Source organism: Vulpes vulpes, chromosome 1 (genome assembly GCF_048418805.1).
Source record: "Vulpes vulpes isolate BD-2025 chromosome 1, VulVul3, whole genome shotgun sequence".
Classification (NCBI taxonomy): domain Eukaryota; kingdom Metazoa; phylum Chordata; class Mammalia; order Carnivora; family Canidae; genus Vulpes; species Vulpes vulpes.
Window position 1 is genome coordinate 19594770 of NC_132780.1, and position 21880 is coordinate 19616649.

The 21880-nt window shown below is 55.1% G+C and overlaps 1 protein-coding gene across 1 annotated transcript; it reads left to right on the forward strand.

Annotated features, from left to right (window-relative positions):
• Nucleotides 1-66: 66 nt before the first annotated feature.
• CACNG8 (calcium voltage-gated channel auxiliary subunit gamma 8) lies at nucleotides 67-21740 on the forward strand. The gene is made up of 5 exons (XM_025985300.2): nucleotides 67-934; nucleotides 3489-3964; nucleotides 12296-12379; nucleotides 13430-13570; nucleotides 15910-21740. Exons 2-5 carry the CDS (start codon nucleotides 3787-3789, stop codon nucleotides 16707-16709), a joined length of 1203 nt encoding a protein of 400 aa, XP_025841085.2. The 5' UTR covers nucleotides 67-934; nucleotides 3489-3786; the 3' UTR covers nucleotides 16710-21740.
• The last annotated feature ends 140 nt before the right edge of the window (nucleotides 21741-21880 follow it).

A 21880-nucleotide genomic window follows, 5' to 3' on the forward strand; every position in this document is an offset into this window, starting at 1 on the left:
CCTCTCCCCTAAATCCTCTTGTTATTTACTCTCGTCCATTCTCTCTCCATCTTTTTCTCTCTCTAGAGCATCCTTCTCTTTATTAAGACCTTGCCCCCACCCCCCCATTTCTATCTTCCTTTCTCTCCCCCCTCCCCAGTCTCTGTCTCTTCCCATCTGTCTCTCCTCCTCCTCTCTGGATGACTCTGTCCCTGTCTCTTCTTTCCTTCTGTTATCCCATTCTGACCCCCCATCCGCTCCCGTACCCCATCCCCCATCAGTCCCCCAGCCTCTGGGTTTCTCTCTTTGTGACTCTGTCTCTGTCCCCTTCCCTCTCTGGTTATTTCTCTGTGTGTGTGTCTCTCTCCAACTTCCTTCTGCCACCAGCCGCTGCCTCCCCCAAATTTCTCCCTCCCCCATTTCTGTTTCACAGTCTCTGGGCTTCTCTTTTTCCACTTCTCCTTGTCTCTCCCTGTCTCTCTCCCTCCCTCTCTGGGTCTCTCTCTCTTTTTCCTCAGCTTCCTTCTGCCACCCAGACCCTGCCCCCCAATCCTTTCCCTCCCCCCACCTCCTCTCCGTGGCTCCCCCATCCTCAGCGTCTCCCCTCCCCCTCCTTCCCTCCTCCCTCCCTCTCCCGTCCTCCAGCTCCGCACTTTACCCAGCGACACGAGAACCAAATTGTCTCCTCACCTTTTTTTTCCCATCCCGACCCCCACTCCCTTGGGGCGCGAGCTCAGAGCTGCCCCTCAGCCCCCCTCCCACCTCAGCACCCTCATTCCCCATACGCCTCCTCATCTCCACCCCCCAACCAGGTCGGACGCCTGGGTCCCTCGCTGCTGGGGGAGGGGGAGCAGTGAGAACTGGGAGCCACAAGGGTTTTCCTGGGGGGGTGCAGACAGGGGGGCTCATCGTCCCCTCCCCAGTGCATCGGAGAGTTGACCTATCGTTAACAGAGGTGAGACAGATCTTTTTATTAATCGGAGGTGGGTGGATGTAGAAGGAAGGTTCTGTGACCCCCCCTAATTCTGGAGGAAGGAGGCAGCCCCTTCAGAGAGAGAAGGGCTGGTGACCCCTCTCAAATCCGGAAGCTTTAGAATTGGGGGTCCCCTGCTCCCTCCTCCTTTGCTGCCGCTGACAGATGGACTAAAAGAAGAGTCCCTAAAACCAAACAGATTGCCCCTCAAATCGACAAAATGAAAAGATCTCCAAATCTTTTTTTTGATGGAGAATTTCCCTCACTCATCCGTTTCTCTCCCCTGCTTATCCTGGGTCGTGGGGGGCCCATCAGGGGAGGGGTGCACCTCGGGGTCACGGGCTCAGTCCCTGGGTGGAAGCAGAGGTTTGCTAGGACAGTGGAGGCGGTTGTGCCGGTGGCAAGGGGCACAGATGGGGGAGAAGAAGCCAGCAGAGGAGGAGAGGAGAGTCTGGAGAGGAAGGGGCCAGACCCAGGGATGGGGTTGGGGGATGTCAGGGTCCAGCGGGCTGATGAATGGGGCCGGGTTGCGGTGCATGTGGGCAGGCTAGTGGAGGTGGGGGAGGGAACACTTGTGTGGGGCACTAGGCCCAGTTGCCATGGAGACACCCCCCATAGACAACCTTTCTCAGCCACCCCTCATAGGAGCCGACCCAGGCTGGGCCAGCTGATGAGGGTGGAGAAGGCCAAGGTCACCCTGGTACCAGGACCCAGTTGGGGGGTGGTTTCCTGTTGGCTTCCAGGCTCTGAACAGTAACAGGGGGCTTGGGGCAGAAGTCTAGGAAACAGTGAGTGGTGGAAGCTGTTCAGGGTCGAGTGCCTGGAAGGAGGAGGGTTGGGGTGGAGACGGCAGGGCTGGGGGTGTGGTGGTGGGGATTCTGGGGAGGGAATGAACAGACATGGGGGTTGCAGAGGGGGAATTATTCCTAACTAATAAGAGAGTTTGCAGCCTCATGGATAAAAATTTTCTGAGGAGCACTGTCTATGATGGGGGGCTTCATTCACATTGGGAAGAAAGTAGGGCTGCAGAGCATGCTCCTGCACAGGTGAAAGAGTAAGGGGAGTTGGGTGGGTTCCCAAGAAGAGTAGCTGGAGGGGAGGCTCCTGAAGGGAATCTTCAGGAGTAGAGGTTGGTGGAGGAAGGGGATTCTTGCTGACAAAAGGGAAGCCAGGAAAGGGGGTAGGGGGAAGTTCTTGTAAGTCAAAGAGAGTAGGAGGTCCAAGTGAGTTGGGGAGATCTAGTGTTGGGGGGGGGGGGTTCATCGGTGTGATGGAGATAACAGAACCAGGGCTACGATTGCGGGGTTTGTAGGCATTGGGAGAAAGTGGAAGGGCAGAGGAGTGGGATGCGGGAGACGCTGGGCAGAGTGGGGGGTTTCCCTGGTCACACATCAGATTTCTCAATGGGGAAGAACTAAGGGTCTGGGGAAAGGAATTCCTGGGAGTAGCTCCTCTGTGGAGCTCATGGAGGAAAATTTTCTTAATGGAGGAGGAGAAAGTGATGGCTATGACGAGTTTGCCTAAGTTGTAGAGACAGTGGGGGCCAGATTTCGGAAGACTTCTTTAAGCAAAGCAGAGGGTGGGGATTTTGCTTGAGTCCAAGATGTAGTAGGGGATGGGGGTTGGTCCAAGGGAGACTGTTGGAAGCTGTAGAGTGGGTATGAGGGAGATGGGGGCATTCTTTTGAAACCAGACGTGGTGGTTGCGCATTAGAACCACCCCCCCCCCCAGGGAACTTTCAAAAACCTAAATGCTGGGGGTCACACCCCAGACCATTGAGATCAGAATTTCTCAGGTAGGGCTCAGGGGGGGGGTGTTCTGAAGATCAGGTATCCTGATCTTTAAGATCTTTTGGTGATTTCAAGATGTGTTTTAGGTTGAGACAGAGGTGTCTGAGTGGGGAAGGGGGTTCCTTTCTAGAAGAGACTGGGGGGGGGGCGGTGGGGATGGTAGTGGTGGTAACCATGTGGTTCTTAGTTCTGCAAACAGTAAGGATTCTATGGGAAGACTTTTTTTTTTTTTTTTTTTTTTTCTTAGCTGAGGAGAGGTTGAGAAATTTTTCTTGAGTAGAGGACACAGTAGGTGAGGAGGGGAAACTTGCAGGGGACATGGGAACCAGCAGAACTGTAAGAGATGAGAATGGTGATGGGGGGGTCTTACAGGTTAGAGGTCTTGTAGGACCGAGGGGGAGGACGAGGCTCCAGAAGGAGGAAGCCCTGGGGCTGGAAGTGGGGGGGCGGAATGGCCTTCCCTGTGGGGAAGACGTGAGGACCAGGGGGAGGAGCGGGAGGGCACAGGAGGAGTGTCTACAGTGTCAGGCACGGTGGTGGGAGGGGGGGTGGATCTCTCCCAGTGGGATTTAGTGGGAAGACTGCCCTGGGCAGAGGGAGACTTTTTCAGAGCAAGGGAGGCCGGGAGAGCCGGAGTGGAAGGAGTTTCTTCAGCCCAGGAGATAGTGGGGATCTTCGCGAGTTGGGGGCGGTGGGGGAGGCACCGTCTTTCTTGACTTCCTTTATCTGCTCCCCGCCCCCACCAGCCGGCGACCATGGCCGCCCTCTGACCCCCGCCCGGGCCGCGCCTCCTCCTCCTCCTCCTCCTCGCCGCCCCCCGCCCAGCCCGGCAGGCCCCGGGCCCCCACTTCTGCCTGCGCTGTGCCCCCCCCAGCCGCCGGCACGGCCCCGCCCCCGCTGCCCCGGTGGTGGCCCACGGCCCCCCGGCTGCCCGTGGTCAAGCTGGAGTCGCTGAAACGCTGGAACGAAGAGCGAGGCCTCTGGTGCGAGAAGGGGGTGCAGGTGCTGCTGACCACGGTGGGCGCCTTCGCGGCCTTCGGCCTCATGACCATCGCCATCAGCACCGACTACTGGCTGTACACGCGCGCCTTCATCTGCAACACCACCAACCTCACCGCCAGCGACGACGCGCCGCCCCACCGCGGGGGCAGCGGCTCCTCGGAGAAGAAGGACCCGGGCGGCCTCACGCACTCGGGGCTCTGGAGGATCTGCTGCCTGGAAGGTAGGGTGCGGGGGGCCCCTGCCTCGCGCCCCTCCTCCCCTGCGGACCCCGCGGCCAGGTGGCCCTCGCTGCTCGCTGCTCGCTGCTCGCCCTCCCCTCCCCTCCCCTCCCCTCCCGTCGGGTCCCGGCCCCGCGGAGTCCCCCCCTCGCCCCGCACATCTGCCCTCTGCCCCTGCCTCCGCGGCCCAGTCCGGCCTCCGGGGGGCACCCCCCTCTGCCCCTTCCCACCCCTCCCTCTACCTCCTCCTCCTCCCCCTCCTACCTGCTTCCCTCCCCTTCCCTGTCCCCTCTTATCTGAGCCCCCCCAACCCCCTCGCCCCGCCCCATACACTCCGCGGCCCAGTCCGCCTGGGCGCCTCCTGCCCCTTAAACCTCTCCCTCTAACTCCTCCCCCTCCCCTTCCCCTCTCGTCGGATCCCGATCCCCGCTGCGTCCCCCTTACCCCTGCACACTGCCCTGGCCTCTGCACGCCCTGGCCCTCCGGCCTCCGCCGCCGCGTTGGTCCGGCCTCCTGGGCGCCCCCTGCCCTTCCACCCCTCCCTCTGCCTCCTCCTCCCTCCACGGAGCCCTCTGCATTCGTCTTCCTTCCCTCTCACCGTTTCTGGGGACCCCCCCTCCTCTCCTGGGCAGTCTCTCCTCCTTCAGGCCCCCTCTCACCTTCTCTCCACGGACACCCTACCCTAGTCCCCTAGTCCCCTGCTCCCCTGCCCCTTCTTCCTCCTCTTTGGGGCTTTATCCCCCAGACGTCATGATGGTGCCCTGTCTGGTCAGAGCTCCTGACGCTGCCCTGTCTTCCCTCCTTCAGACTCCAGTCATGTTTGCTTCTCCCCCTCTCTCCGTTAGGATGTTAGGATGTCCTCCAGCCTCCACTGCCGGCCCTAGGCCTCCTCTGTTCTTTGGACGGCTTTACTTCATCTTCCCTCACTCACACCTCCTTCCGTCTCTCCCTCCTCCAATACCTCCCTCCCGGACCCTAAGGCCACTGCCTCTTGCAGCCTCCATCCCTGCACTGTCCTTGGGTCCTGCTGTCCATCTTGCAGCCCCCCTTCTGGCTCCAGTTCTCTGCCCCCGCCCTGTGCTCACCTGCCCACTGCTGCCCTCTCCCTCCCCAGCTCCTCCTCCCTCCCACTCATCTTTGCTGCGTCTTTGCACAGCCCTGGGCAGCTGAGCTGGAGGCAGGAAACCTGGGTCCCAGGCCCACCTGGGGTCTGTCCCCTGTGTGATGGCTATCTGTTACTTCCCACACAGAGCCTCACAGCTCTCATCTGCAACAACGCAATCCCAGATCTTTCCTCCAGCATCAAAAAGATCGAGATCCCTCCACTTCCTCTCCATCCAGTCTCTCCCATCCTTTCCTCCTCTTTTGCTGAGCACTCCTGGTGAGTGAGGAGTGCAATTGTCTCCTTTAATCCTGTGAGGCCAGGCATGCCCTCCTGGCGGGGATGAGGAAACCAAGGCTCAGAGAGGTTAAGCCACTTGCCCAAGGTCACCCAGCTGTGACTGGGGCAGAGCCAAAAACTCAGGTCTGAAGGATGGGATGTGCAGATACGCTTTGTCTGGTGTTCCAAGTGTTTAAAACTGAAACCAAAATCTGAATCCGTTGCCAACATTTAAAAATAGGGAGACTTCACATTGAAAATCTGATTTCCGGCTTCTTTTGAACTAGTGGAAGATCTGACAACGCAGGTCCTCATTCTACAGGGTCTACGATTGGCCAGTCCAAGCAGCAGCTGCTCATTCAGATCAGGCATGCAGTCTCCATGTCCACCACAGTCACCTCTGCTCCCTATCGCCTCCTATCTGTCCACTCTTTCATTATGGTACTTCCTTCCTCCTGCGGGCATTCGAGTCCATGTCCATTCACTGATCTGACCAACACCAGTCACCAGCCGCATGTGGGGGCTTGCATCCTGAGACCCCTAGCGTATGGCATATAATAAGAATGCCATTCATTCATTCATTCATTCATTCATCCATCCATCCATCCTTCCATATGCCCAACATTTATTGACTTTATACTATGTGCCGGGACTGTTTTTGATTGCAGGGCTACGGCAGTGAAAAAACAAAAGATCCCTGTTTTTGTGTGTGTTATATTCAAGAGGGAGAGACAAATAATAGGAAAGATAAGTAAACAAAACCTTCAGGGTGTTAGCTGGCACTAGGTGCTAAGAAGGACAGGGGAGAAGATGGAATGCGTTAGGACACATGTGTGAAGTTGCAGGTGAGGAGACTAGGTTGGGTTTCACTGGGCTGGTGACCTCAGAGTGGAGGTCTGAAGGAAGTGAGAGAGGGAGCCATGTGGCTCCCTGGAGGAAAGTCACAGCTACCATGAAGGCCCTGAGGTGGGAGCCCGTGTGTCTGGCCACTGGCAGAATGAGCGAGGGGGACGTGGTGGGAAGTGTAATCCGAGAGAGAACAGGCCCTGATTTCACACATTCTAGGTGCTGGAGCTGGAATGCAACTCTCCTGCCCAGAGTTCCTGAGCTGAGCCGAGGTGTAGAAAGAGCTGACTTGCATTGCGGACAGGAGTGCTCTCATTCTGTGGATAGGACTCAAGGGACAGGCAAGAGGGACAATAGGCCGTGGCCAGTCTGCAGTTGGGAGCAGGAGAGCTGGAGAAGTGACTTGAATTCAGGGTGTGTCCCAAAGCTACAGTGGCAGTGGGGATTGCTGGTTTTGCTGGCAGGGTGGCTACGGGATGTGAGAGAGATTGGAGTCAGGGTGTCTCTAAAACAGCATCTTTCAACCTCAGCGCTGCTGACATGGCACAGATAGTTCTGTGCCGTGGGGGCCAGCCTGAGCGTTGTACGGTGCCTGGCAGCATCCTGGCCTCCATGCCAGGAGCAGTCCCCAAGTCGTGACAACCAAAATTGTCAAGTGTCTCTAGTCTGGGAATAAATTCGCACCCCCCTGGTTGAGAGTCACTTCTCCCAAGGCTGTGGCCTGAGTGCCTGAGAATGCCAGGGGTGGGGATGCAGGGGGCATCCGGAGGATGGCTCGGCGGGCTTTTTATTTTATTTTCCTTGGTCTAATTTATTGTGAGGAGAGGTATCATGAGCTCAGTTTTGGACACGTTAAATTCAGAATGCCTATTAGGGATATCACCTAGGACATAGAAAAGTGCCATGCAGTCAATATTTCAGGCTTTGTGGACCTGTCCCTGTCACAGTCACTCCTGAAAACAACTAAAGACAACACATGAGTGAATGAGCGTGGCTGTGTTCCAGTTAAACTCGTGTTCAGACACCGATATTTGAATTCTGTATCTTTCTCATGTGCCATGAAATACTCTCATTTGATATTTTTTTCAATCACTTAGGAAATGTAAAACCCATTCTTAACTGGATTTGGCAGGCTGGGTCTGGCCCACGGGTTGTAGTTTGCTGGCCCCTGATCTAGGCTGTGAGCGATATGATGTATGAGGCCAGAGTTCAGGGGACAGTCTGAGCTGCAGATACAAATTGGGGGGGGGGGTGTTATTGCATATGGATGAATGAGGTCACCTAGAGAATGCAAAGAGAGAAACATACCAAACAATTAGTTGAACAACCTTAGCTAGTCCATTATTAAAAGAGAGATGAGAGAACCCACCAAAAAGAGCTCAGAAAGCAGGAGCCATGAGAGTTAGGGAAAATGAGGTAAGTGGGTGTCCTGGAAGCCAAAGGAAATGTTGTCAGGAGGGTGAAAATGAAGGCCGGCTTCCTGATTATTGTAATTGTCCTGCATGTGCTGCAGAATGTGCACAGTGGCCTTGTGTAATATGCACCACTATTATCTCCTCCTTCTAGAGATGGAAGCAAAGGCTCAGACAAAGTGAAGTGACTTTCCCAAGGTCACACAACTAATAGGTAGTAGAGTCTGGATTTGAATCCAGGTCTGTTTTATTTCCTAGGAGAATAAAGCAATGTATCCACCTGCCTGCAGCCCATAAGGGACGCAGGAATGTAGAAACCGAGACCCCTGAGCCATTGCCTCCTGAAGGGCACTGTGTCCCTGGGGTTTTCAGGTTCCATCCCCATGTCCCTGTGAGTTGCCCCAACAGACGCAGTAGATGGAGTGACTGAGACACAGACTTTGGGACAAGACCCATTGGAATTGGGTTTACCTCCCACACAGCCGGGTGACCTCGGGCCACACATTTAAGCTTTCTGTGCCTCGTTTCCATTATCCGAGGATTGGGGATGGCAATAGCCCCTAACCCGCAGGGATTGTGTGTGGATTCAATGAGCTGCAACTGTAAGGCATTTAAAAGACTAACGGGCACAGAGCGAGAGCTAGATTATGTCATTTCTATTTTGTTGTTGTTGTTCTAATTATTCAGAATTCAGGTGACTGCCTTGAGCTCCCCCTTCCTCGAGAGCCCAAAAATCCCAGCCTCCTACCCAGCATTGCCCAAAAGAAACATCACACAAACCACATGTATGATTTAAATTTTTCCAGTAGCTACATTCAAACAAGGAAAAAGGAGAAGGTTCATCGAATATAGTTTAATACATAGAATTTATACAATATAAAAAATCAATATAAAGGCTAATAATATGTTTTATTTAACCAAGCATAGCCAGAATATTATCATTTTAATATGTAATCAATATAAAAATTATTGATGGAATAGTATGCATTTTTTCGTACTATGTCTGAAATTCGGTGCGTATTTTACGCTTATACCTCATCTCAATTGTCACGTTTCAAGTGCCCAAGAGCCACCTGGGGCTGGTGGCATCCATGTGGGTGTAGCCCCCTCCTCAGGAATCAAGACCCTGGACTCAGCTCCATTTAGTCAAGCCGGTTATCTAAAGCCTCTGTGCTCAGGACTTTTACATTCTTTTTTTCTTAGAGATTTTATTCATCTATTCATGAGAGACAACACAGAGAGAGGCAGACACATAGGCAGAGGGAGAAGCAGGCTCCCTGCAGAGACCCCAATGCGGGACCACATCCCAGGACCCCGGAATCATGACCTGAGCCGAAGGCAGAAGGCAGATGCTCAACCACTGATCCACCCAGGTGCCCCAGGACTTAGCACGTCTTATCTCACCAAATCCTCCCAATCGTCCTCCCAATTGTGCTGGGTGAAGGAGCGGTTTGAGAGGGAAGCTGATGGCCAGAAAAGGAAGGGAGTCAGCCACATGGTCAGCCAGCATGTGAGGAGCAGGGTGGGCTGGAATTCACTTCCACGTGCACCCTCACTGCTGCACACACTTCCCTCCACTCCCCCCTACTCAGGTCTGTGCTAGGCAGGCTCTGGGGAGACCCAGGGACACATCGCTGCTATCCCTGGACATAATAAGCTCCTGGCTCAGCCTAGTCAGGTCAGATAATACACAGAAGCATGTTGCATAGTCCCCTTGTATTCTGCACTGGTCTCTGTTTCATTGAACTCTTATCAGACCCTATGAGGTCATATTGTCCTCAGTTGCCAAATGAAGAAGCTGAGGCTCGGGAGCATTCAAGCCCCAAAGCCACACAGCTGGGAAGCGGCAGTCCTGGCATGTGAGTCCAGAGAATTTGATTCCAGGGACCATGCTCATGGCTACCATAACCACCTTACTCCACTGCCTTAAATATGCTCACCTCCGAAGCCCAGCTACACTGAATCTACTCCCTATGACTTGTCATCTACATGGGCCTGAGTGTCTTCCAACTCTATGCTCAGTTTTCTCATTTTTGTCCAGTATCCCTAAGTTTGCCATAGTTACCCAGTGCATTAACCCCTGTCAAATGCTCGGAGAGGTGCCTGGTGTGTGATTAGTGCTCAGGAGGTGTTAGTTATCATGACTGCTATCATCACTAATCTGTTGAGGGGGGTCTATGTGCCTTGCGCTTTATATGCTCAATCTCATTTAATTATGGTTAATGTTTTGAGAGAAGTACTGTGATCCCATTCAATAAAGGAGAGAACTTGAACCCACAGTCTTACCGACCACACCATAAAGGATGTGCTGATGGATAAAAGTTTGCCCTTGAGAGGTGTATAATCATTCATTCATTCATTTTTAAAAATGCCAGAATTCCCTTACTTTTTTAAGGCTGAACAATATTCCATTGTATGTATAGACCACATTCTGTTTATCTGTTCATTCACTAACAGACACTTGGGTTGTTTTCGGCTGTTGTGAAAAATACTGCTATGAAAATGAGTGTGCATGTGTTTCATAGAGAACTTGCTTTGGATTCTCTTGAGTGTATACCCAGAAGTGGAATTGCTGGGTCATCTAGTAACATTTTTTATTTTAAAACTTTTTTAAAAATTAATTAATTTTTAGAATGGTAACAGCTGCACCATTTTACAACCCCACCAACAGCGCACAAGGGTTCCAGTTTCTCCACATCCTTGTCAAATGCTTGTTATTTTCTGTTTTGCTTTCTTTTTATGGTAGCCATCCTACCGGGTGTGAGGTGGTATCTCATTGCGGTTTTCATTTGGATTTCCCTAATGGCTAGTGATGTCTTGCATCTTTTCATGTGCTTGACTCATTCAATCATGCTCTCATAAAAATATTTATTAAGCACTTACTAAGTGCTAGACATTGTTCTACTCTACATGCTTGGAATACAGTGGTGAACAGCCCATAATCTTATATTCCAATAGGGCAAACTGCTGTGTATTTTATTTCTGCTTCCACCACACATTAGCTGTGCATTGATTAATCCCTTCTGTGCCTCTGTTTTCTCATCTGGACAATGGGTAGCTCCACTGATATCAGTTGAGCACTTCATTATGTTCTAGGCAAAGTGCTAAATCTGTTTACCTGGAATCAATCCTCACAACAACCCCATGACGTAGGCCCTCCTATCCACTTTCTATAGGTTAAAGGACTGAAGCAAATTGGCCTAAGTAACACCGACAAGGTCACAGAATCAGGACATGATGGAGTTGGGTTTTATTATCAAGCAGTGTGAGTCTAATTCCCAACGCTTGGCCACTGCACAACACCAATAACATTATCTATTTCATGGGACTCTTGGGAGCTCTGGATGAGTTAATCCACCTAGGAAGCACTTAGCAAGTGTTAGCTGTTAGTGGAATCACTCACTGCCTTAAATTCCTTCTTCCCAATCCTTTCCTTTATCCCCTTTACTTTCCCTGTCATCTTCTGCCTCCAACCTCCCCTTCTGCTATCCTTCTATTCATTCCTAATTTCATTCATTCGTTCAACATCCTTTTCTGAAGGCCTCCTTTGTGCCAGGCAATGCTAGAGACATACAGAGGAATCAGACTCCATGCCTTCCTGTGGCAGGAACTCCCAGCTTGCTGAGGAAGAAGAAACTCCTAAAGCAACCCTATGCACTCCCCCCCACCCCCAACACACAAAGGGTAGGGGTTACCACAGGTTGCTGCTCCACTCTGGAGGGGGAAACTGACCTAACTTTGATGGGAGGTGTGTGCACGTGGGTGCACAGGGAAAGCTTCCTCAAGCAGGTACCCTGTGAGCTGCCCACTTGCAGGGTAAGTTTTTCATCAGTGAAGAATGTGAACGGAATCCACAGCATGGGCAAAACCCTGCAGGTTGGAAGGAGCCTGGAGAATCGAGGAAACTAAATGTATTTATATTTATATTTATTTACATCTCAATCTCCAGTTATATGGTAGAGATAGTAGAATAGGAACTGTCCCCAAAAGTGAGAAGATGGGTTCCCCAAAGGGTGTGAGAAATGTGAGGATTCTGGGATGGAAGAAGGGGGTAAGACTGCATGACGCCTAGAGGTATACCTCCTCGCATGCCTCTACTTGCTCCAGCCACTCCATCTCCTTCCAGAGAATTCCAGGTAAGAGACTGGGAATCCCTCTTTCTATAGGCAGAACTGAAGAGACTACAACTCCCATGGTCCACTCGGGCTGCACTCACAATTGAACTCAACAAGTCATGGGCCTCATGGGAAATGTAGTCCTCGCCTTCTGTGCGCGCCTTCGTTTCCCACGCATTTCCAGACCGGTTGACGAGTTCAGAGTTGCAGAGCGCCCTGACATTGCTGAAACCAGCGCTTTTTTTTTTTTTTTTTTTTTCTTATAGCGGGGGGAAACAAAGCCAGAGATGTGGAGTGTCCTAGCCCGGGTTACAGGGCAAAGGCCTTTGTGGCCTTTTAGTGACTATTGCATGGGTTTTGGTTTTTGTTTTCTTTTCCTTTCTTTTTTTTAACTGTTGGGAAAACCGAGGCCAGAGAAGCTTAAAGTTTGTCCCAGATGTTGACAGGCTCAGGAGTCAGGATTTCCCACCTCCCAATAGGCCCAAAAAGAGGAGAGGTTTGGGTAAGGGGGGGTCTTCTCTCATTGGGGGTTCCCCCAACTCTTAAGTCCCCCCCACCATCCCCCCCATCCCCCTCCAGGGTTGAAAAGAGGCGTCTGCGTGAAGATCAACCATTTCCCGGAGGACACGGACTATGACCATGACAGCGCGGAGTATCTGCTCCGTACGTGGGGGTCTGAGTCAGAGTGGGGTGGGGGAGACTGCTGGGCCCAGGGCGGGGGGCCGGGGCGCGGACAGTGGAGAGAGGCACTTAGATGGACGCTCAGGGATGCACTTGCCAGCAAATCCACATCCAGATGCTGAGATCCTCTGGACCCCAATTGGTTCGGTGATCCCTCACCCGCCCCCTCCTCTCACCTTGGGGCGGGTTGAGGTTGGGGGGGTATCCCGGGAGGTGGTTGGGCGCCTTGCTGCCCGGGCTCGCAGAGTCACCGCTCCGTGACTGGTTGTCGGTTTCTGGGCTGTGATTGGCCACTGCGCCCTGGGCTGTGAGGCAACCTGCAGCGCGGACTGGGCACTCCCTGGAGCTGGCTGGGGAAGCCGGCGGTGCGATTGGTAGCCACCCCGAGAACGCGGCAAATCCTGAGTGCTGATTGGCTGCGGCCTCAGCGGGGCTCAGAAATCGCAAAATCCGTTTGCTGGGGTCTGGACGGTGGGTGGCAAGGATTGCAGAGGGAAAGACGGACAGACAGACAGCCACACTCACATTAGCTAAGCCCAGAGCAATAGATGGAGCCAGGCAGAAGGATAGGGGGTGGGGCGCAGACAGCTAGATGAAGCGAGGCAGAAAGGGGGTGAGTGAGATATCGGGAGACTTGATTGATGTAGAGGAAGGAACAAAATACGGAGAGGAGAAGGAAGAAGAGAAAAAGAGGGAGGGTCCACTGAAGTTCAGGGAAAAAGAGTGGTTTTAAGAAATAAAAAGGAAAAGTGTGCCCGGAGAGAGAAAAAAATAAGCTGAGGGAGAAGAAAGAGGAAGAAAAAGGCGGGAGAGGAGAGGAGATCAGACAAAAATAGAGACATTTTAAAGAGGAGAGAGAAGGAAACAAAAAATGAAATGGGCAGAACACAGGCAGAGCGGGGGGACTGGAGGATTCTAGGGAGAGGAGCGGAGAGGAAAGCGGGCAGAGGCGCAGCGCGCGAGGGGCGGAAAGGGCCGCACCTGACGCCCTGGCTCCCACCCTTCCTTCCCTCCTCCTCCTCTCCCTCGCAGGAGTGGTCCGGGCCTCCAGCATCTTCCCCATCCTCAGCGCCATCCTGCTGCTGCTCGGGGGTGTGTGCGTGGCCGCCTCCCGGGTCTATAAGTCCAAAAGGAACATCATTCTGGGAGCAGGGATCCTGTTCGTGGCAGCAGGTGAGAGGCAGAGGGAGGGGGCGGCCTTCTGGGGCGGCCCACCTACGCCGGCGCACGTGTGTGTGTGTGTGTGTGTGTGTGTGTGTGGTGTGTGTGTGTGTGTGTGGTGTGTGTGTGGTGTGTGCGCGCGCGCTCGTGCCTGCGCGTTTGCAAAGCCATCCTGCCCCAGGCGCCTGCTGGGGTCTGGAGCCTTCCCGGGCTCTTCCTAAGCTCCATCGCCACCCTCTGGGCAAGGTAGGTGACGCCCTCGCGCGGTCTTCGCGGGGATCTAAAGGAGCCCTGACAGGTGTGTAGCGCGCTCTCCGGGATGCGGGAGCTTAGGTTCCAAAGCCCGCGGTTCCGCAGACTGGAAGAGCGGGGCTTGGGAGGGGTGGGGCCTCGAGACAATTGAGGTCTTGAAGGTAGAAGAGGGAGAAAGTGATTTGGCCGCAGAAGGAGGGAGGAACTTGTTTTAGGGGGCGGGGCCTCGTGAACCCCTGTGGTTCCAAGAGGAGGCTGGTGCTGGGAAACCATCCAGACCAACTTCAAGTGAGGTTTCCCCACCGTGCCCTCCCCCGCACCCTTTTTCTACAAGAAATGAGTAGTGCTGGGAAATTCCAGGGGGCGGAGTCCGGAGAAGGATTTAGCATAAAGAGCTAGGGGTGCTCTGGGGATGGGTTTGAGCCATCCCCAGACTCAAAGGCGGGCGAACAAGCAGGGAAGCCGCGCCTGGACCGGCAGGGAGGTGGGGTTAGGGTACAAGGGGGACCCCATCTAGTGAGGGCAAATTTTAGACCAGCAGGGGTGGGCCTAGACTAGATGACCAGTCTGGATTGATGTCATGAAAGAAGAGGGTTGTTTTTTTTTTTTTAATTTTTGGGTTTTTAAAAAGATTTTATTTATTCATGAGAGACACAGAGAGACAGAGACATAGGCTGAGGGAGAAGCAGGCTCTCTGATGTGAGCCTGATGCTGGACTCCATCCCAGGACCCGGGATCATGACCTGCACCAAAGGCAGGCTCAACCACTGAGCCACCCGAAAGAACAGTTTAGATCAGCAAGGGACCCAGCCTGGAGAATCAGAGCGACATTTCCACATTAATAGGGTTGAAACGAGTGTGGGACCCGGGAGAAAGCCCAGGTTTATAACGTTAAGGATCGAGTTAGACTAGTCAGGGTAGGGCTTGGAAACCCAGGCGGGGATCACTCATCACGGTCAGGGTTTATTTATTTTTTATTTTTTTATTTATTTATGATAGTCACAGAGAGAGAGAGAGGCAGAGACATAGGCAGAGGGAGAAGCAGGCTCCATGCACCGGGAGCCCGACGTGGGATTCGATCCTGGGTCTCCAGGATCGCGCCCTGGGCCAAAGGCAGGCGCCAATCCGCTGCGCCACCCAAGGATCCCACGGTCAGGGTTTAGACCATACCGAACAGGATCTGGACCAGCGGGGTCCGGGTTTAGACCAGACTGGTGGAGGTGGGGCCTGGGCCAGCTGGGAGTGGGACTTCGGCCATTTAGGAGGGGGCCTAGATCAACTGGGAAGGACTTTAGGCTGTGCATGACAAGGTCTGGGCCAGCTAGGGCCTGGACCATGAGGGGGGCGGGTAGTCCCGACTATGCTATCTTGGGGCAGGGCTGGATTAGCCACGGAGGAGTTTAGAACACCTGGTACCAGACAAGGACCATCCAGGCCAGGACAAGGAGCATTAGGAGGGGGCTAGACCACACGTGGGTGGAGCTTAGACCAACATGGTGCGGGGCCTGGGCCAGCTGGGGGGGGAGTTTAGATCACCTGAGGTGGGAAGGGGAGCACTTGGGGCGGAGCTTACACCACCCAGGGGTGGAGCTTAGACCAGTGTGAGGTGGGGTCTAGGCCAGCTGGTGAGGAGTTTAGAGCACCTAGGACGTATGGGGGGGCAAGGATCACTTGGGGGCGGGGCTTTCACCACCCTGGGTTGAAGCTCAGACCCGCGTGGGGCGGGACCTGGGCCAGCTGTAGAGGAGTTTAGACCGTCTCGGGTGGGACGTGGACCATTCAGGGCGGGACAGGGAGCATTTGGGGCGTGGCCTATGCCACCGAGAGCTGGAGCTTAGGCCCGCTTGGGGCTCAGGCTGGATCGGCGGGGGAGGAGTCTGGAGTACCTGGGACGTGGCAGGAGGCCTTGGTGGGGCTTCCACCAGCCGGCGGTGGAGCCTAGACTACCCCTTCGGCACGGCCTGGGCCGGCTGTGGAGGTGCTTAGCGCCCCCGGGCCCCAGCTCTGACCCGCGGGGCGGGGCCGCGGGGCGGGCCGGGGCCGGGCGGGGGCGGGGCCGGGGGTGGCCTCCAGGCTCCCGTCTGACCGTCCCCGCCCAGGCCTGAGCAACATCATCGGCGTGATCGTGTACATCTCGGCCAACGCGGGCGAGCCGGGCCCGAAGCGGGACGAGGAGAAGAAGAACCACTACTCGTACGGCTGGTCCTTCTACTTCGGCGGGCTGTCGTTCATCCTGGCCGAGGTGATCGGCGTGCTGGCCGTCAACATCTACATCGAGCGCAGCCGCGAGGCGCACTGCCAGTCTCGCTCGGACCTGCTCAAGGCCGGCGGGGGCGCGGGCGGCAGTGGCGGGAGCGGCCCCTCGGCCATCCTCCGTCTGCCCAGTTACCGCTTCCGCTACCGCCGCCGCTCCCGCTCTAGCTCCCGCTCCAGCGAGCCGTCGCCGTCGCGGGACGCCTCTCCCGGCGGCGCCGGGGGCCCGGGCTTCGCCTCCACGGACATCTCCATGTACACGCTCAGCCGCGACCCGTCCAAGGGCAGCGTGGCTGCGGGGCTGGCGGGGGCCGGCGGCGGCGGCGGCGGCGGCGGCGGCGGCGGCGGCGGCGGCGGCGGGGCGGCGGCGTACGGAGGCGCGGGCGCGGGCGCGGGCGCGGGCGCGGGCGCGGGCGGCGGCGGGGCGGGCGCCGAGCGGGACCGCGGGGGGGCGCCCGGCTTCCTCACGCTGCACAACGCCTTCCCCAAGGAGGCGGGCGGCGGCGTCACGGTCACGGTCACCGGGCCGCCGGCCGCGCCCGCGCCCGCCCCGCCCGCGCCCGCCGCGCCGGCCCCCGGGACCCTGGCCAAGGAGGCCGCCGCCTCCAACACCAACACGCTCAACAGGAAAACCACGCCGGTGTAGGGGCGCGCCGTGGGGCGCCGAGGGGGCGTGTCCGGGGCGCGTGCGCGGGCGCGCGTGCAACGAGGCTGCCGGGAGGGGGGCGGGGCGCCCCTCCCTCCCCGCGAGCGCGCTGGAGACTGCTGAGCCTTCCCCGCGCCCCGCGCCCCGCGCCCCGCGCCCCGCGCTCGGCTCGGGACCCCCCAGGGCGGGGGCCGTTGGGGGGGGCGTCGTGTTTTATTTTTTTTGTGGGATGGGGGGAGGGGGAGGGCTGTGGAGTTTTTTTGCAGTTTTGAGATGTTTTCTTTTTAATGTTTTGCTGTGTGCATGTGGGGGCGGGGCGGGGGGAGGGAGGGACTCCCAGCCCAGCCCAACTCCTGGAGAGGGGCGCTTAACACACGAATATATAGTTCTACCTACAAACTATATATATGCCCTATGTAAAGAGGCGGAAAGGTGAAGAGAAGGCTTGCGGAAAGGCAAAGTAACAAGGAACGGACGTGGGCATTCATTCATTTTCATTCATTATTCCACAAGGGTTTATTAAGTGCCTGTTGTGTACCAGGAGGGCCCCAGGGAGGGAACATCACGGGCACTGAGTGTGACTCGTTCATTCATTATTTGAAATGTATTTGTGTACATAAGCACTAGGCATTGTGCTGGATCCCGAGCCTACAGAAGGGAGCCTGCAGACGGGGTCCTCAACGTCCTCATAGAGTTTGCATCTTGTGCAGGAGACAGACATTAATCAAACAGCAACTAGTATATACAAACAGCAAGTAACAGTTCGGACACAAGAGAAATCCGAAATGCTCTGTCAGGGAGGTGTAACCCAGTTTAAAAGGAAGGAATATTTTAGCTGACATTGAAAGGATGACCAGACATCAGCCAAGTGAAGCTGGGGGAAGTGTCTCAGCCAGAGAACAGCATATGCAAAGGCCCTGGGGCAGGAAGAGCTTCCAGGGAGGGCTAAAGTGTAGTGAGGCAGGTGCAGCTGGGACAATACAAAGCTGGAGATGTAGACAGAGCCAGGCTGCCCAGGGACTTGTAGGTTAGGTCAGGAGTTTGGATTTCATTCCGAGGGCAGCAGGGAGCCACAGAATGGCTTTACACAGAAGCATAATGTGAATAGGGTACAAAAGGGAGGCAGGAAATCAAAGATGAGAGAGGCTGAAATTCAGCATCAAATACAGGCACTGGCCCTTGAAACCCACATTCCCCGGGAGGAAGCAGATAATCACATAAAACACTGAAGCACAGGCCCGGTGTCTGGTGTGCAAGAGAAGCTCTGTGGGACTTAGGCATTTGTGTTCATTCATTCATTCATTCATTCAGCCCTTCACTCATTGACGTTTTTGTGCCTCTGGCACCATATCAGGCAGTGTGTTGGAATCAGGATCCCCTAGGGATGAAACAGACCTTACCCCTGCTCTCGAGAAGGAGGAGTCAAAAACTGCAATCCAGGCAGGGCTACTGGTGCTTGACAGGGACCATGATGGACACCTTGACCAGAGAACAGAGTAACCGAGCTCCAGGAGTGGGCTGTACTCAGGGAAACTTTCTGGAGAACAATGCCCAGCCAAGGTTTAAAAAGAATGCATAGGAATCTGCTGAGTGATGAAGGGGGTGACTCAGGCAAAGGCCAGGGGGAGTGGCATAGCGTGCTGTATTTGGGACAGGCTTCACAGTTCTGGGACCCCAGACGACAGGGTGAGGGTGGGAGGTTTGGGCAGAACCTAACCTAGTTGAAAGGTGCTGGAGTTCTGGGCTCAGGAGTTTGGGCTTTGTTCTGAGGCTAGTGAGGAGAGACAGGAGAGTTTTGAGCAGCAGAAGTGCAGGACCCGATGTGGGTGTTAGAAGGAGCCACTTGGGAAAGTGGTGAACGGGGCTGATGCTGTGGGATAGGGGAGAAGAAGGTTGTAGGTGAGCAAAGCAAGGGCTGTGGGGGTGGTGGGGGATGGTTTTGAAGGCCAGTGAAGATTCAGAAGGGGCGGTGCATAGTGGCCATCCCTTCATTTGCTCAGTAAATACTCCCCAAGGTCTCCTGTGTGCCAGGCCCTGTGCCTGGTGATGCTGGGGGTTGGAGATGCCTCAGACCCTGCCCTGCCCTCTAGGGCCCCCAGTCTGGTGGGGAGACAGCTGCAGACACAGATGGGAAGGAAGGTGGTACAGGGGCTTTGGTAGCCTCTGCCCTAGTGACTTGAGGCAGCAGAAAGGAGCAGAGCAGAGGGGGGATGGGATTTGACTGGGTGTTGGGAGGTCCCCTCAGGGGCCCTGTGGGTGGACAAGAAATGGGGAGAGCCTGGAGGGCAAGGGACCAGGGAGGAATCCCCTGGGGGCAGTTTCAGGGAGCGTGGGTAGAAAATGTGGGGGAAGGAATACAAGACAGGAGCACTGAGTGTAGGGATGCTAAATGGAGAGACAGGAAGAAGAGAGGCAGAGCCAGAAGAGACAAGTTGGGTAGGAGGGGAGATTCTTTGGTGGAGGAGGAGGTAGAACTGGTGGGGGGAGTGGATTCTAGAGTCCAAAGGCCAGAGAGCAAGAAAGAGGTGGAGGATGGGTACAAGGCAGGGGGAGTTGGGGAGGAGGGGCAATGGGAAGAGGGAGCTGGGGGAGGAAAGGGAGGGGAAGAAGGATGAGGACATAAGAGACCAAAACTGGGAGACTTACAAAAATAGGAAAAGTTGAAGACACTGTGGGTGACCCAGAGAGGACAAGAAGAGGGGCAGAGAGGGAGCAGAGGTGCACAAATCAGAGGAGAGATGTCTCAGAGACACACAAGACTGCATAGTGCCGGAGAGGCAGAAATGGAGAAAGATTCAGAGATCTGCCCAGAGGGAACCCTGGAGACTCGGAAGCAAGCACAACGGACAGGATAAGAACGACCCACTTCTTTTGTTTGTTTTCAGTATTAGTATTCGAGAAGTATTTATTGAGTGCCATGCCAACCTGGTCTGGACCCAGGCCGGGCCTCGAACATGGCGGTGGGCAGACGGTCAAGGTCCTGCTCTTCTCGAAGCCCAGGACAGACAAATAAGAAACATTTCAGTTACTGAGAAGTGCTTTAACACTAGGCAGGATGTGGTGACGGTGAACAGTGATGGGGCAGAGATGGCTTTGGATGAGGTGTCCCAAGAAGACCTCCCCACAGTGGCAACGTTTGAACAGATATGGGACTTGTGACAAGGAAAGAAGGGACAGGACAAGCACTCGGGCCACCAAAGGCAGTATAAAAGCTCTGTGGGAGTCATGGGTTTGGGAGGAGCCCCCGTTGCAGGCACAATAATGGGGTGAGCAAACCTGGGTGAGGACAGAGTGTAGGCTGAGTGCCCATTGGGGGGGTCCTGGTAAGAAATTTACATTTTTCTAGATCTCATGTGAAGCCTTCGCAGGGTTTTGAGCACAGGCACGACATCATATTTTTATTTTTAACAACAACAACAACAAAATAACAGCACTGTATAGTTGTGCTGAGACTACATTATGAGTAAAAAGTGGAAATAAAGAGTTAGGGGCTGGTGTCCTTGTCCTCTCCGGGCTGATTGTGGCCTGGACCAAAGTGGAGTTGGTGAGGATGGAGAGAAATGGAGGAACAGGTCTGGGGGCTTGGGGGCTGAACCCACAGCAGGGGTAAGTGGAGCACAGGCAGCAGGACAGGAAGTGAGAAGCCAGAGTGGTGGAAAGAGGAACTCTTAGGCTTGTGCAGCACCAAGCTGCAGTGTGTTGCCTGGAAGGGCACCCGGAGCAAGGGATCAGGATTTGGGCGGGAGGGACCAAGTCATCCTTTGGACACGTCAAGTTGTAGATGCCTGCCAGAAAGCAAGGCGGGGTATCCGGTGACTAGGCGGATATGTGAGCTTCGGGGAGAAGCCATGGCTGGAAATGTAAGTTTTGGAAACATCAGCATATAGGAGAATTGAAAGCCATGGGGCTGGATGAGGTGACCTAGGAGGAGAATGCTGACAGGGAAGTGACCCTGGCAGGAGCCTCACCCACATCCGTGGCAGAGGAGAAGAGGATGTATCAGAGGGAGTCACAGGGGATGACCACGAGGTAGGCAGAGGCCAGGAGGAAGTAGCCAGAGGTGCTGAGAACTGGACAGAGAGCCCAAGAGCCAGAGGACAGCAAGGTTTGACCTGGTGAGAGGTCATTTCAGTGCAATGGTAGGGACCAGAGCCCTGCTTGTGTGGAAGGAGAAAGAAAAAGGTAGGAGCCATGTTTTTGGCATGAAAATAACGAGAGCTTTCATTCCAAAGAAAGTTCATACCTTTTCTGGGAAAAGAGAGCAACAGGATGGAAGATAATCCTGCATCTCAGTGCAGGTGGGCAAGCGGGTGAGGAGGGGAAGGATTTAGGAGACAGGCAGTGTACTGCACGGAGCCTTGTCTGCTCAGAACACTCTGGTGCCCCTTTAGGTCCCGTTAAGGTTTGGGAAGTCCCAGTGGGGGAAGGAAGGAACAGGTGTCACTCCTTCCAGGAGCCTGGCCATACAATCTCACAGCTGCTGGTCAGGAGACAGGTAGTGAGGCCAGGTAGGATGTACAGGGAGGCGCGCTTTGAAGGGAGCACCTTCCCCAGCGAGGGGGGACGTGTCTGTGTGTCACATCCCATTTCATCCATCTGTCCACCCTTTTAAGTCACCTGATGCACATCTCCCAAGGCTCTTGTGTACCCAGTCCTGGGCTGGGCAATGTTGAGGACATTGATGAGTTCCTCTGGTACCCCGGCCCTGCCCCAGGCTGGTGGGAGAGCTGCACACACAGTCACATTCCAGGGCAACTCATGCTCCAATGCAAGCCACACAGGGCGCTGTGCGCGTCCAGAGCAGGGTGGACAGGGCCAGGGTGCAGCAGAGCAGCTGACCACAGACGAAGGTGGTGGAAGGTGGGTCCCACCTGGCCCGTCTGCACAAGGGCTGAGGGAGGGGGTGAAGGGGGGGAAGGTCAGGCCCTGCTGCCATTCCACATGGCTGTCCCCGTCCCTGCCCCCGGGGGGGCTGAAACTGCATGGAAGGTCCCCCGGAGGTGCCCTGTCTAATAAACTCGATGACGAGGACTGTGACTCTGGTTCCAGTACCCCTGACACCCAGCTTCTCCCTGACGCCTGCCCTTTTCACCTCTGGGGTGCTGAAGACACCAAACCAGAATCAGTTCTGCCAGTCATCAAGACCCAGGGATCTGGGCCCCAGTCTTCTG